The sequence below is a fragment of the Bufo gargarizans genome, chromosome 6, assembly GCF_014858855.1.
Source record: "Bufo gargarizans isolate SCDJY-AF-19 chromosome 6, ASM1485885v1, whole genome shotgun sequence".
Taxonomy (NCBI): Eukaryota; Metazoa; Chordata; class Amphibia; order Anura; family Bufonidae; genus Bufo; species Bufo gargarizans.
In genome coordinates this window covers 10,297,177-10,313,957 of record NC_058085.1, presented here as the reverse complement: position 1 = coordinate 10,313,957, position 16,781 = coordinate 10,297,177, and the positions used below count along the sequence as shown (strand labels likewise).

At 46.8% G+C, this 16,781-nt stretch overlaps 1 protein-coding gene across 1 annotated transcript in view; it reads right to left on the bottom strand.

Moving 5' to 3' along the window:
* Window positions 1–16,781, bottom strand: part of DNAH9 (dynein axonemal heavy chain 9) — a 170,562-nt gene that overhangs the window by 11,295 nt on the left and 142,486 nt on the right. Inside the window, exons 54-65 of the mRNA XM_044296589.1 lie at window positions 16,096–16,300; window positions 14,414–14,578; window positions 14,074–14,214; window positions 13,106–13,276; window positions 12,896–13,018; window positions 11,886–12,079; window positions 11,187–11,335; window positions 5,775–5,902; window positions 4,531–4,758; window positions 4,250–4,441; window positions 3,002–3,193; window positions 2,703–2,873 (exon numbers count right to left, since the gene is read on the bottom strand). Coding sequence (XP_044152524.1) covers window positions 2,703–2,873; window positions 3,002–3,193; window positions 4,250–4,441; window positions 4,531–4,758; window positions 5,775–5,902; window positions 11,187–11,335; window positions 11,886–12,079; window positions 12,896–13,018; window positions 13,106–13,276; window positions 14,074–14,214; window positions 14,414–14,578; window positions 16,096–16,300 — 2,059 coding nt within the window. The remainder of the gene's footprint in view (window positions 1–2,702; window positions 2,874–3,001; window positions 3,194–4,249; window positions 4,442–4,530; window positions 4,759–5,774; window positions 5,903–11,186; window positions 11,336–11,885; window positions 12,080–12,895; window positions 13,019–13,105; window positions 13,277–14,073; window positions 14,215–14,413; window positions 14,579–16,095; window positions 16,301–16,781) is intronic.

Sequence of the window (16,781 nt, the reverse complement as noted above, 5' to 3'; positions counted from 1 at the left end):
AGCGAGCGGACTCGGTAACCTCATAGCGGTGAGTGCGGCAGAGTACATGATCTGGATGTAACTCTCTTCCTTTTTAATAACGTCCTGAGATTTCTACCGGCTGCTCCTTAGCTTATATTGCCATCCACTAATACAAACAAACCCAGTGTGAGGTTATCATCGGCGCTCAATAATTCAGAGCGTCTCTCTGGAAACGTAACGCACTGCGGCTGGGGAACGTCTTGTCCTAACAAATGTCTTTTACGTGCATTGATCCCCTGCATTGTGAGGGGTTACAAAGCACCATGGGACATTAAGACGTTAACAATACACACAATGCTCTAGTCCCAGGGCATGGCGGATTACTTGCCTTAAAGGAGAAGAGGCATTTACCGTATTTTTCGCCGTATAAGACGCACCGGCGTATAAGACGCACCTAGGTTTTTGGGGAGGAAAATAAGAAAAAAAATATTTTGAACTAATTGTGGTCTGTGGGTGATGCACTGTTATGGGGGATCTGTGGATGACGCACTGTTATGGGGGATCTGTGGGTGACGCACTGTTATGGGGGATCTGTGGGTGACACTTATAGGGGATCCTCTCTGGATGGCGCTGTTATGAGGATCTGTGTATGACAGTTATGGGGGGGATCTGTGGATGACACATATATAGCATCTTATGCTATGTGTCATCCACAGATCCCCTCCATAAGTGTGGGGGTCGCATTTGCTTTTATAATGGGTGTGGGGGTCGCATCTGCATTTATAATGACAGCGGGGCCCGTGCAGTGACTGTATTCTACTACACGGGCCCCGCTTACTGTACAATCATATCCCTAATACCGTAGTTAATTGTTGTGTGCACTGCATGTAAAAGCATAATGAGCGATGATGATGAGCGCTATTACTTACAATTAGAAGCGCTCGCCGTTCGGAGCAGAGAGGAGGGAGGAGGCAGGCCGGGAGGACGGGCGCTGGCAGTGTGAGTCATCCGTCACGCGCCTGCGCCGCCTGCTTCATTCATGAAGCAGGCGGCGCAGGCGCGTGACGTATGACTCACACTGCCAGCGCCCGTCCTCCCGGCCTGCCTCCTGCCTCCTCCCTCCTCTCTGCTCCGAACGGCGAGCGCTTCTAATTGTAAGTAATAGCGCTCATCATCGCTCATTATGCTTTTACATGCAGTGCACACAACAATTAACTACGGTATTAGGGATATGATTGTACAGTAAGCGGGGCCCGTGTAGTAGAATACAGTCACTGCACGGGCCCCGCTGTCATTATAAATGCAGATGCCGCCCCCAGCCCCTCCTCCCTCACAGCTGATATACCCGCCGCACGGCATCGCGGCGGGTGTATCATTGAAAACTAAGCAAAATCGGCTACATTCGCCGTATAAGACGCACTGCTATTTCCCCCCCACTTTTGGGGGGGAAAAAGTGCGTCTTATACGGCGAAAAATACGGTACATCAATCAGCCACAACATTAAAACCATCTGCCCTCCTGTCCTTTCTGATGATTTTTGCAGTGTCGGGGCATTATTCTGCTAAAAGAGGCCACTGCCATCAGCACTATCACGTCCACATGATGCCAGGAGGTAGGATTTCCAGCAGAACATCGCCCACATCATCACACTGCCCCCATCGGCTTGTCTTCTTCTCATAGTGCACCCGGTGCCATCTCTTCCCCAGGTGACCTGGCCGTCCCATGATTCATCAGGCCAGGCCGCCTTCTTCCATTGCTCGATGCTCCAGTTCTGATGCTCGCCTTCACCCCCACCTATAAATAAGCCTTGGGTACCTTGGACCCTGTAACCGGATCTCCTTCCTTAGACCACTCAGGGTAGGTACTAACCACTACATACTGGACACAATACCGGCTGTTCTGCAGATGATCTGACACAGTTTGTCCCTTGTCCCTCAGATCCTCACACTTTCAAATATTTCCTGCAACTTTAAGAACTGACTGCTCACTTGCTAACTGATTCCCCCCCAGACAGGCGTCACTGTCACCAGATAATCCATGTTATTCCCTTCACCTGTCAGTGGTCTTATTGTTATGGCTGATGGGAGTACAGTCCATGTTACACATAATATTCCTAGAACGTGAGTAGAAGGTTGCATTGTATATCAAATTATAGATCTACTTCTCATGACTTCCAGGGCCATGAGGAGGACGGGATCATTAGCAGCGAGTGTCATACAGATGCAGGTCTGAAGCCTCAGAGCAGGAGTGAAGGATTCTGGGAGGTGATGGCTCTTGCATGCTCAGACTATCTATCAGGTTAAGACAGTTTCTCGGTCCAGATCTGTGACCGGCCTGCAGATGAGCTGGGAGCTGTCTCCTGCGTGGTACTAACATGGACTGTGTGCACGGAGCTTTCAGGTGTCACCCAGCTTTCCGAGACTCATGATCCTGACATTGCTTTGCCCTTCTCACTACCCTGGATAATAACTCTAGTAACGAATCTAATATGGTTCCGCAAAGGTGGCCGACACTGTCTGCATCCGTATGTACGTTCCGTGCCCCGCAATAAAGATAGAACATGTCCTATTCTTGTCTGTTTTGCGGACAAGAATAGACACTGTTACAGTGGACGCCATCTGCATACGGTATTGTGGCTGCACCTTAAGTTTCACTGCTGTCAGTTTAGGGATTTCCTTAATGCACTTATTATTAGTGCCCTACACACTGCCTTCATGGCGCCTTCGTGGACCTATACCTACCTTCTCCTCCCGGGTGACTCCTCCACCCTCGCCCATGCTGCTGTCACGAGGCTGCATCTCCAGCACAGTGCGGAACAACTTTTCTGATGTCTGAGTCAGGAAACCGATCTCTGCGTTAGGGTGCAGGCCGTACAGATATGGAGACTCGGCAGGGAGGACATCGTCAATATACTGGAATAAGAAGTATATGCACTGTTGATAACCAGTTTTGAGACCACATTCGAAGGAAGCAGATGACACCGATACCTGTTAAGATGCCACCCACATATCATCACCCACGGAAACTTCTCCCTTTATACCTGATGGTAACCATTGTAATCCATGTTTCCGGGAAGTGGGAATCCAGGGGCCAGGAACAGCTCCCCTTCCATCATTTCAGGCTTTATGAACTCCTCTAGATAAGTCCTGCAGAGTCGCCGGTCCCAGTCATCCGTGATGTGACCTCCGTACATGATCTCGCCAAACAGATAACGCAGGTCGTCATAGGGGACCTGAAACACAAAGTAAATAGGGCCTAATGGACACAGAGCAGCCGCCAGTCAGACAACAGGGCTGCTAGTGTGGAAAGGGCTCAGCACTGAATGCCTCGAATGAACAGTCACTGAAGCTAAATGCACAATGACCAAGATAGATGTATTCAGGTGGTCTAATACAGGAAGCATTTATCTATAGAGGAACTACAGATCCCAGCCTCCAATCTGGGTGCTGCTGAATGACAGAGCTGCTGGGTGATGTAGTGACGCGTCTCTTATGGCGTAGATTATGGCCCAAATCTATGCCTCCTCATAACAGCTGCAGATTTGCTTTTATGGTGAAGGTACAGCCAAAAAATTACCTAATATTTGGGTCGGTTAATAAATCTGATCTAGTTTAGGACGGACGTATGAAACGGCGGTCTTTTTTAAATTCCCCCTAAGGGTTGAACATGTCCTTCGTGCACCTGCTACATCACCCTGGACTATACAGCTCGCCTTCATTTTGCTCTTGGCATAGTATGAAATCAGGAAATACGCATGTAGCTGCAAGACGCCATCTAGAGGCCGGAGAAGGACATTACCAGTGACATGTATTCACCGTCACAGTTTACATGTAGAACTAATGTACATTAAAATGGATTCACTTTATAAATATGGTATGATACGGACAGACTGTACTACACCTCAGAGCTGAAATCTCCCAGCATTCCCTGCCTGTCCAGTGTCTACACAGAACTTCCTCTAGTGATTTGCATTCTGGGAAGAGTTGCCTCTACACAGTAATCGAATGTAGTAAAAACTAAATGCCCCCCAAATTATAGGAGCTGAACCAAGCTGTTTGGGGCAGGGGTGACTGATCCTTTAGCATAGAATCTGAATGTGAACAATATCACACGGGGACCTGCAAATTTCTGCATCTTGGGCATGACATGATTAACTCCCAACCTGCTGGATTTCTAGTGGCCCTGTTCACTTTCATTAGTTGTGACCATGCCGTGTCTGTTTCAGACAGAATCTCCATGTAGCCCCAGCCTGCAGCTATATGACAGAAAGCGAGGCTCTGGGTCTGACCTTGGCATTGGCTTCCAGATAATTGTACAATACGTTGACTGATATTGTGAGGTCTCCAGTGTTAAAGGGATAGGAGCGATTCCAACCCTGAGGTCCGAACTTTCTCCTCTCGGCCACCACGGCGTGGAAGTAACAGAGAGCGAACAGGATGCTCTTGAACTCTGTTTCACGTGCACACATCTCCAGAGTGTCCTGTACGTACAAGCAGAGAAGAATACGTGAGGTCCTACTGAACATATGTGTCCTACATGCATAGGTCACGTTCTAGCAGCAGATGTTACCTGGTTGAAGTTATCCAGTGCTTTGTGCAGGTTGGCGTGCATGCCGGTCGGAGGCTCGTTGGTGATTTTGATGGAGTTCTCAAGGATACCCTGAGGAATGATGTGGCCGTCGGGTGACCCGGCGGGCTCGGCACTGATGAAAACACGGAAGTTGGGGTGGCTGCCTTCACTGTGGTGCTCCAGCTTCTTCTCCAGCGTGCTCAGCCACTTGGCCACTAGATGAATATTCTGTTGTGGGCAATGAACAGGTCAGTAAGACATGGACACAGCACACGGCTCATTCTCTCCATTGCAATAAACATTGATAAAAGGGAGGGTTGGGGTCACAAGGGCAGATCCTGGTAGACGATGGCCCCTACATAAGCTGGGGGTGGCCCAGATTCTTCTCTACATAGGGCACTCACTTATTTTATAAACCAAGAATCCCAATACAAGCAGTTTCATTACCTCGAGCGTCCAGCGGGGGAGACGGCTCAGCATAACCATCAAAAAAAAAACTCTGCTCCTCAAATTACAACCTGATTGTAGCTCAGTGAAGCAACAACGTATGAAAATGAAGAGACTCCAGAATTAAATTAACACAATGCAAGTGGCATTTTAGCTAATAGAGGCCGACGGCTCCTCAAATGGGAAATGCATGCGACGCCCTCCCCGGCTGAGCGATCCGGGACGGGCGGAAAAGAAAGCATTAAATGCTACAACATAATTGTCCATCAACCTGGTAGAACGTATACAGACAATGTAAGATAATTTACACAACTGTGGATGTAAAGTAATCAAGGAAATGGGAAAATTTAGGACAGAGCGGATTCTAACACACAGGGGGTTACATTAGGACTTGTGCCCCCCCCCCCCCTCAGGGTCCACCCACACTGCAGCGCGCTGGTATAGAATGCATAGTGGTTGCAGGCAATATCTACGATATTCAGAGTAGGAATGGGCGGCCGGAGAGCGACAGGCGCAGAGCTCGTCCGTATAATCCACATACTGGAGGCTTAATGTAACATCTGGGCATGGAGAGCAGCTGGGACACAGAACTGACACTTGGCCGAACATCATAGGACTTCTGAATAATTATGGCCGTGTCTCTGGATGCTACAAGCTCAGATTTTTATTTATTTCTAGAGCGGTCACAGATGTTGTTGGAATTAGGTTATGCAGGGAAGGTCAGAGAGGCAGCGCTGTGTGCAGAATTCCCTCTCCCGACGCCTTGAAAAAAAGATGGATGAACAGAGGAGCAGTACCTGCAGGATGACCCAGTGTCCTTCCCGGGCGGCCAGATCCAGCGCCTGCTCAGCTACAACCTCCTGTCCCTGCCCCAGAGACACGTTATGTAGGTTCTGATTGTCAAATGTGTAACCAAGTTTTCTCCCTGAGCAGAAAAACAGGTCATGTTCCCATCATACAGAGAAAGCCATGAGATCCATATTAAAGGGTTTACATGCAGGCTGAATATACACCTTGTACATATGTTACTGATCCTGTATTATACTCCAGAGCTGCACTCACTATTCTGCTGGTGCAGTCACTGTGTACATACATTACTTATCCTGTACTGATCCTGAGTTACATCCTGTATTATACTCCAGAGCTGCACTCACTATTCTGCTGGTGCAGTCACTGTGTACATACATTACTTATCCTGTACTGATCCTGAGTTACATCCTGTATTATACTCCAGAGCTGCACTCACTATTCTGCTGGTGCACTCACTGTGTACATACATTACTTACCCTGTACTGATCCTGAGTTACATCCTGTATTATACTTCAGAGCTGCACTCACTATTCTGCTGGTGCAGTCACTGTGTACATACATTACATTACTTATCCTGTACTGATCCTGAGTTACATCCTGTATTATACTCCAGAGCTGCACTCTGTATTCTGCTGGTGCAGTCACTGTGTACATACATTACTTATCCTGTACTGATCCTGAGTTACATCCTGTATTATACTCCAGAGCTGCACTCACTATTCTGCTGGTGCACTCACTGTGTACATACATTACTTACCCTGTACTGATCCTGAGTTACATCCTGTATTATACTTCAGAGCTGCACTCACTATTCTGCTGGTGCAGTCACTGTGTACATACATTACTTATCCTGTACTGATCCTGAGTTACATCCTGTATTATACTCCAGAGCTGCACTCACTGTGTACATACATTACTTACCCTGTACTGATCCTGAGTTACATCCTGTATTATACTCCAGAGCTGCACTCACTATTCTGCTGGTGCACTCACTGTGTACATACATTACTTACCCTGTACTGATCCTGAGTTACATCCTGTATTATACTTCAGAGCTGCACTCACTATTCTGCTGGTGCAGTCACTGTGTACATACATTACTTATCCTGTACTGATCCTGAGTTACATCCTGTATTATACTCCAGAGCTGCACTCACTATTCTGCTGGTGCAGTCACTGTGTACATACATTACTTATCCTGTACTGACCCTGAGTTACATCCTGTATTATACTCCAGAGCTGCACTCACTATTCTGCTGGTGTAGTCACTGTGTACATACATTACTTATCCTGTACTGATCCTGAGTTACATCCTGTATTATACTCCAGAGCTGCACTCACTATTCTGCTGGTGCAGTCACTGTGTACATACATTACTTATCCTGTACCGATCCTGAGTTACATCCTGTATTATACTTCAGAGCTGCACTCACTATTCTGCTGGTGTAGTCACTGTGTACATACATTACTTATCCTGTACTGATCCTGAGTTACATCCTGTATTATACTTCAGAGCTGCACTCACTATTCTGCTGGTGCAGTCACTGTGTACATACAGTCATGTGAAAAAATTAGGACACCCTTTGAAAGCATGTGGTTTTTTGTAACATTTTTAATAAAAGGTTATTTCATCTCCGTTTCAACAATACAGAGAGATTAAAGTAATCCGACTAAACAAAGAAAACTGAAGAAAAGTCTTTTCAAGATCTTCTGTAAATGTCATTCTACAAAAATGCCTATTCTAACTGAGGAAAAAGATAGGACACCCTTGCCCCTAATAGCGAGTGTTACCTCCTTTGGCTGAAATAACTGCAGTGAGACGGTTCTTGTAGCCATCTACCAGTCTTCGACATCGGTCTGAGGAAATTTTACCCCACTCCTCAATGCAGAACTTTTTCAGCTGTGAGATGTTTGAGGGGTTTCTTGCACGTACAGCCCTTTTCAAGTCACCCCACAGCATCTCAATGGGATTCAAATCTGGACTTTGACTTGGCCATTCCAGGACTCTCCATTTCTTCTTTTTCAGCCAATCTTTGGTTGATTTACTAGTATGTTTTGGGTCATTGTCATGTTGCATGGTCCAGTTCCGCTTCAGCTTTAATTTTCTAACTGATGGTCTCACATGTTCTTCAAGCACCTTCTGATACACAGTAGAATTCATCGTGGATTCTATGATGGTGAGCTGACCAGGTCCTGCTGCAGCAAAGCAGCCCCAAACCATGACACTTCCACCTCCATGCTTCACAGTTGGTATGAGGTTCTTTTCTTGGAATGCTGTGTTTGGTTTACGCCAAACATGTCCTCTGCTGTTGTGTCCAAATAATTCAATTTTGGACTCATCTGTCCAAAGAACATTATTCCAGAAGTCCTGGTCTTTGTCAACTTTATCTCTGGCAAATGTCAGTCTGGCCTCGATGTTTCTCTTGGAAAGCAAAGGTTTCCTCCTTGCACACCTCCCATGCAAGTTAAACTTGTACAGTCTCTTTCTGATTGTAGAGGCATGTACTTCTACATCAACAGTAGCCATCGATGTTTCTCTTGGAAAGCAAAGGTTTCCTCCTTGCACACCTCCCATGCAAGTTAAACTTGTACAGTCTCTTTCTGATTGTAGAGGCATGTACTTCTACATCAACAGTAGCCAGAGCCTGCTGTAGTTCTCGAGATGACACTTTAGGGTTTTTGGAGACCTCTTTTAGCATCTTGCGGTCTGCTCTTGGGGTGAACTTGCTGGGGCGACCAGTCCTGGGCATGTTGGCAGTTGTTTTGAAAGCCCTCCACTTGTAGACTATCTTCCGGACAGTGGAATGGCTGATTTCAAAATCTTTTGAGATCTTTTTAAATCCCTTCCCAGACTCATAGGCTGCTACAATCTTTTTTCTGAAGTCCTCTGACAGCTCTTTTGCTCTCACCATGGTGCTCACTCTCACTTCAACAGTCAGGAGCACACCAAACTAAATGTCTGAGGTTTAAATAGGGCAAGCCTCATTCAACATGCAGAATAACGATCTACTAATTATGTGCACCTGGTGTGATATACCTGTGTGAGATCTGAGCCAATTTAAGAGGGAATACATGTGAGGGTGTCCTATCTTTTTCCTCAGTTAGAATAGGCATTTTTGTAGAATGACATTTACAGAAGATCTTGAAAAGACTTTTCTTCAGTTTTCTTTGTTTAGTTGGATTACTTTAATCTCTCTGTATTGTTGAAACGGAGATGAAATAACCTTTTATTAAAAATGTTACAAAAAACCACATGCTTTCAAAGGGTGTCCTAATTTTTTCACATGACTGTACATTACTTATCCTGTACTGATCCTGAGTTACATCCTGTATTATACTCCAGAGCTGCACTCACTATTCTGCTGGTGCAGTTACTGTGTACATACATTACTTATCCTGTACTGATCCTGAGTTATATCCTGTATTATACTCCAGAGCTGCACTCACTATTCTGCTGGTGCAGTCACTGTATACATACATTACTTATCCTGTACTGATCCTGAGTTACAGCCTGAATTATACTCAGTGGCGTCGCTACAGGGGATCAAGGGGCGGCAATTGCCCCCCCCATGATATTCTTAGCCCCCCCCCCCACCACCCCCCGCTGATTCCCCAAAGCAGCTGCTCTGCCTCTTGAGCCCCAATGGCCGGTGAATACTAATAAGCGCTTCCATTATGGAAGCGCTCATCAGTACTGAAGGACCAGGAAGCGGTAACTGCTCTGTACTTACCGCTCTGTGACTTCACGCTGTGCGTGCCAGTTCAGAGCACAGTCGACTGAGGAGAAAGAAAATTGCAGGCGGTGTCCAGGGGCAGGAGAGGTAAGTGTTTTTTTATTTTCTAAAAATTGAGGATGCTGGGGGCATAATAGGGGCTAATGAGAGGCATCAAGGGGGCAAATTAGAGACATAATGGGGGCTAATTAGACTATTAGAGGCATAATGGGGCTAATGAGGCATATGGGAGCTAATGAGATGCATAATGGGGGCTAATGAGAGGCATAATGGGGCTAATCAGAGACATAATGGGGCTAATTAGAGACATAATGGGGGCTAATGAGGCATATGGGAGCTAATTAGGCATATGGGAGATAATGAGGCATATGGGGGCTAATAAGAGGCATAGTGTGGGCTAATAAGAGGCATAGTGTGGGCTAATGAGGCGTAATGGCTTATAATGGGGGCTAATGAGGCATCAGGGCTGATATGGGGCTAATGAGAGGCATGGGGGCTGATATGGGGGTGATGAGGCATAATGTGGGCTAATGAGGCGTAATGGCTTATAATGGGGGCTAATGAGGCATATGGGAGCTAATTAGGCATATGGGGGCTAATGAGGCATATGGGGGCTAATAAGAGGCATAGTGTTGGCTAATAAGAGGCATAATGTGGGCTAATGAGGCGTAATGGCTTATAATGGGGGCTAATGAGGCATCAGGGCTGATATGGGGCTAATGAGAGGCATGGGGGCTGATATGGGGGCTAATGAGAGGCATAATGGGGGCTAATGAGAGGCATAATGGGGGCTAATGAGAGGCATAATAACAGTGTCATCCACAGATGGCCCCATAACAGTGTGTCTTCCACAGATCCACCATAACAATGTGTCATCCACAGATCCCCCATAACAATGTGTCATCCACAGATCCCCCATAACAGTGTGTCATCCACAGATCCTCCATAACAGTGTGTCATCCACAGATCCCCCATAACAGTGTGTCATCCACAGATCCTCCATAACAGTGCGTCATCCACAGATCCTCCATAACAGTGTGTCATCCACAGATCCCTCATAACAGTGTGTCATCCACAGATCCCCCATAACAGTGTGTCATCCACAGATCCTCCATAACAGTGTGTCATCCACAGATCCCCCATAACAGTGTGTCATCCACAGATCCTCCATAACAGTGCGTCATCCACAGATCCCCATAACAGTGTGTCATCCACAGATCCTCCATAACAGTGTGTCATCCACAGATCCTCCATAACAGTGTGTCTTCCACAGATCCTCCATAACAGTGCGCCTGCGCACTGACAAGAGATAGAAAGAAGGGGAAAGAATCCGTGGAAGCAAGCAGAGGACGGCACTGCAGACGACTCAATAGCTTCTTTTGTAAGTAAATTGTTTTATTATAAATGTATCCCTGCAGCCCGCAATACTCTTGTATTGTGTAATCTTATTTATATATACTTATTTTGTTTTTGCCCCCTCCCCATTTTTGACTGTGGTATCTTTGTGCCCCCCCTATTTATTGTTCCTAGAGTCGCCACTGATTATACTCCAGAGCTGCACTCACAATGCTGATGCTTGTTACTGGACACAGTGAAATGGTGGACAAACAACCGCCAGCAGCTCCTCCTTCCTGGTTCCGTGAACATTCATCATCATCTCATTACCTTGTTTCTCGACATCTTTCAGAGGGTCTACACCAGGAGATAAGATGAAGAACATAGGAGTGCTTGGCCCAGACTCCTCATAAGATGCTGCAAAGTCAAGCGATCGCCCCACAACGTATTTACTGCCCAACTTTTCCTCCACAAAATCCCTGGAAGAGAAGAAACAGCAATAATACAACGCGGTTATCAGGATGTTACTAGGTGCGAGGCTGTGCACTTCTTGTGAGCTTTCTGCTGTATTGCACTCTAGGGGATGTAGCGCTCTGCTAAATCTGACTGCGGAGTTCCTAGTGTGAACACTACGTTTATCACAATGCATCACAGCAGGGACATCTTGTGAGCAGAAGTACGAATACAGCTCTGGATATAAGACATGGTGGATCTCCGCATCACTACAAGATAATAATACAAGTAATTAAACTTGGCAAATGTAACGTGGCGGGAGGCTGCAGCATATCACTCTGTGCCCAGCAGTGAGGGGCGCTGCCCACTGTACAGCTGTGCCCGCTTCGGGTGGCCTCTCTGGAACTTCTCCTCGGCTGCCCTCCTCCATTGCCATGGCTCAGGTGCGGCATGGATGAGACTCTCTCTACACGGATTACATTGTAAGATGTATGATCCACATCTGATTTGGGCTGCATTAAAACCTGAACATAATCTGCACCTCTAGATATCAGGTCTATACGTCCTGGCCCTCACCTGACAGCGTACGTCATCCGATCGGGGCGTAGCGCCCTCATCATGCACAGCCTTTGCAGGGCGGTCTTGTTCTTCCACTCTTGAGGGAACTTTTCCTTCTCTGGACATTCTGATTCTACAAACTTCTTCCAGCGCTTGGCAGACCCTTCTATGTCTCGATCCAAGTTCCGGAACTCGTCCATGGATGACAGAGCCTTTAGAAGAAAAGAAAAGTGTTTAGGGAGAGTAGAAGGTGTCATGTCTGCCACCCTCTGCAGAACAGAATTCTAGAACTACAGTAAAGACTGACACTATGATAGCGCAAGCACTGGCAGTGTAAGCCTGTATAATGGAATACCGTTCAGGGCGTATTGATATCCGTTATGAGCTACATATGTAATGGCAGCCATTAGCGCCTCAGAACCCCCCCCCCCCACCCCGCATTTAACCCTGTATCATCCTGTTCATTATTTCCTCTGCAGCCTGTAAGACACAGAAGACCCACCAAGAAACATTAGGGCAGACCACAATACTGCGCCCCCTGGTGGTTAAACCACTCACCAGCTTCTCTTTATGTCCACATGCAGTTCCCAAGTAAATGTTAAGAACTAGCGCTCAGCCATCTCTGAATTGCATCTGCTTGGGAGAAGGCCGGGTGGCAACCAACATGGCCGTTATTACTAAGTATGGCCTCTGCATGTGCCGCCATATATGATTCATATAACGTCCCCCTTCATACATATTGTTTATGGTTGCAGTTGTCATTGAGAGTCCTATTCTTATTCTCCAGTGCTGTTATCAGCGGCAACAGAGTGAGCTATCCCAGGAAGGAAGGGGTTAAGTACCGTACCATCACAGTGCTCTAACATATATAAAGTTGCGCCAGCTTCATAACTGCGCCCCCAATGCCTTGCCTCTTACTGGTAGTCATTAGACTATTCATGTGACTGTTGTCCCAGTTTAAACGTCCTTGAACTGGGAGCTGGACAGAAGCACACGGTCCAGCAGGGGGCGCCCCGTATTAAACTCACCTTGATACCGCCCCAGGACTGATTGGAGAGGAAATCCACGGGACTTGTCAGGCCGGGCTGGGCTGGGTACCTCAGAAGAAAGTCTAACTCAACCATATTTATCTCCTTGTTCATCAGCAGGATCTGGAGTCCGGGAGAGAAGAAAAACGCTGGTAAAATGTTGGAATCCGATACCACAATTAACGGATTTGACGCATCGACGGTGATTACCTGAAAGGCGAGCTGCCCGGTATACGTCAGCTTGTCGCACTCGAAAAGACCCCGTGTTGTGTACTGGAAGACGGAGAACGTGATGCTGTCGATGAGGTTCATCACCCGCTGCTTCAGGACCTCGTCAGCGGGAGCCTTCTGGACGGCCTGCTGGAAAACCACGCTGAACGCCTAGAACGAGACAGACGGCCGTGGTACAGTCACAGCCTGTAGGGGGCGCACATACACTGGTGTTCACAAAAATAAATGCTGTTGTCTGGCGGAAAGCGGACTATTGTCCTCTGTTATCAGCCATTTTAGACCAGGAAATCGCTCAACTGGTGGTTGATGAGAAATCTCATCATAGGTTGTGCCATCGCTCTCACCAACAAGACCCTCCAGCCCTCATGCATACAACCATGTCTGCAAAATATGGATACGGTCTTTGTGCCGGCCTCATTTTTCCACCATTTACAATTGCCCGTGATCCACATTTTGCAGCCAAATTCTTTTTGCAGAATGAACATAGGGATGCCGAAAGCACACCAATGAACCATGAGCTTTCCGCATCTGTACGTCCAGTCCACAAAAAGATAGAACATATGTTATACTTGGCTGCAAAATGCAGACCACGGACCCCTTGAAGTAAAAATAAATAAATGCAGATTCAACATGGACCGCAAAACACATAGACTCGTGTGCATGAGGCCTGAGTTTGATATTGCGGAGCACACGGAGGAGGGCTCCATTTAGATTTTTCAAATGAGTACTACAGCCCTGAATCTTCTGGCGCACTGACAAGTAAGAGCGCAGCACCGCGCTCCATGGTATCTGGGAAACCAGACACTGTTCACTCAGTATCACAGAAAATACTAGATTTAGCAGTACCGACGGAACCAGCACCCGCGGTCTACTCCACCCCGATCAGTCGATCTTGATCAATGAGTTCTGACCCTGGCTTTATAATAAAAAGATGGGTTCTCTCTGACCTTCAGGGAGAACTGGTACATGGGATGGATCTTGTTGAGGTCGTTCATTATAAAGTAAAGTAGGGAGGCGCGAGCGGCGGCGAGACGATAGTGCTCACGAGCTTCATTGATTTTTGCTTCTGTCACTTTGGCTTCTTGAACCTGGAGGGAAAAAAAATTAGAAGATCCATTACAGGCCGGAGTCATCATCATCGTCTATATTGTCACCCCATGGAAGCTCATCACCAGGGAGCGGCTCCGGTAATAAGTCTATAGTTAGGGATCGCTATGTAAGCGATTGCCAGGTCAGTGTGCTTGTTTTGTGGGTTTAGGTTAAGAAACCTTACAAGAAAGGACTCACCTTCTCTTCGATTTCGGCCGCCGTCTTCTTGGTGATTTCAAGATTTTCCACCAATTCTATGTCCCCGAGGAAATTTCCAGAAGCGGATGAGAGGCGAGACAACAGATTGTCTTCCAGGGTCTTCAGGGTGATCTTGAACCCATTCTGCTGCTTGGTTAGATTTGACTGGAATAAAGAGGGGGGGGGGGGGGGGAATCTTAGTTTGGAAAATGAACGCCCACTTTAAGATTTTTTGTGACAATCACTGATTGCCTGCCTATCTAGGCTTCAGCAGCAAAACTGCCGCCATTCAGCCAGTGTAACCCTTTGCGTGCTAATGATTATGAGATCAGATCGAGATCGGGGCTGCCATTCATTACAGCAAGCTGAAAAGCAAGATGTTCTTGGCTCACCACTCAGGAGTGTACTGTGCTGCCATCTAGTGGTCAGTATGAAAACTACAACATTTCAATCATTTCTTCGACAAGGCACAACATAATTTTAAATCAGTCCCTTTCTGATGACAATGCCCTTTAAGGTATATTTTGCTTGCGTCAGGATTCCGGAGAATTTACCCCTCGGCATGCACTAGAGCTGACCAGTATAAAGCTCATGGTTAATGCTATGATGGCGCCTCCGCTGACATGCAGTACTTTGCAGGATGCCAGTAAAGCGTCTCCGCCTCCTGAAACTTTACTTCTGAGCAGAAGAAGAACAAAGAAACGCGATAAAAATCAAGATAAGTTAAGAAGTGCGCCTCTCCGTAATCTGAACATCTTCCTGGGCTGATTGCAGCCTAGTCCTCCTGGATGTGTTTGTATTGCAATAAAAAAAAGGGAGACGTAATTTCAATTTATCTTCCCTCCTGATTACTGGAGATAAGGAAATCAGCGGGTGCTCAGACTGTCTCACAGAAGAGGCTTTGTCTTCATCAAATCCTCCATTGAAGTCAATAGAAAGGACTCGTTTTTTTTTTTTTTCTTAATATTTTAAAGGGGAAGTTCACATACTTTCCTTACTGAGATGCATGGATGTAGCAGACCATAGATGATGTCCTTAAGGATATGGGGGCCCACTGCCAAACTAGCTCCTCACAACCAAGGCAGGGAGGATCCTGCGGACAGTACACCCCGAGAATAGGGTATGCACTTGAACAGAACAGGAGAGGAATTTTGTTATGGTTCCCACCACCCAATTATGGAGTTTGCATGGAAAAGATGGCCAAGGGTCAGGGTAATTACTTCTGGGGGTAGGACCCCTAGCTGTAGATCTCAGCTCTGCCTGTAGGATATGCACGTAACAAAGCAGCGTACTGGTTCAGAAGTTTTCACGCCCCTCTTAAAGGGTTTGTCTGGGAATGTGTTAAAATGGTCACCACCAACCTGACCTAGAATGTGAGAAGGACCTCACTACACACTACGCTCTGGCACTTGCATATACAGCATATTGGTGAGTGTTCCTGTCAGGCTGCTCAGCCATGATGGCATATCATAGGCAGGATTGCATCCTTACCATCTACTGTAGAGTAGCGTAATGTATAGTAATGCCCCAACCCCTCACCCCCCCTAGGCAGCTCTGCAAGTGAAGGCATTTGTAGGACAGGTTGCTGGTGCCCATTTTAGATAATTCCCAGAGAACTCCTTTAACCAGTCTGCCAGAGCAATGAAGTAATAAACATGGAGGTCTGACAAGGTCCTCGTTACCTTCAGCTCCTCCAGGTCCGGGCGCTCCATGCTCACTACCGCCGCCAGCAGCTGGTCTTCCAGGCCGTCTCGGGTGACGGTGAAGTTGATGAGGGTGCACTGCGCCTGCATCTCAGGCTGGTAATGCGGGTTGGCAAGTTTTGTGTGCAGGATCAGGCGGAAGTTGGGGCTGTACTCGCACTCCTTGTCCCCGATCTTAATGTACCTGAAAGAGGGGATAAGGGGAGGGAAGAGTTATAATGAGAACCTCTGCCGCTATAAAATATGCTTTGCTTCATTTCTCACTCATTTTATGGGCACTGGTTGCTGCCAATAAATGAGTTCAAGGTCAAAATCTATCCAGAACACTTCACAGCTGAGGGGTTGGTACATTGTATATGACATACATCCTATGTCTTCTCTCTCACTGACCACAAGCAGTGATCTTGAAGATGGTGAGGAACAAGTTCCATTCAATGATTTTCCTTCTGTACAGTGCACTGCAGGTGGTATAGCGTGTGCACAGGGTGGATAATAAAGACAACTGCATCATGGGATGTGTGTGCCTGTCAGCACAGTGCTAGAAGAATACTGAATGCTGCTTTGGTAAGGACTGTAGTATAACACATGATATGAAAGTAGAATTGTGAATGCAGCTCAGGATGAATATATTTGAAAAATAAAACCCACTGCGTACAAAGCAGTTT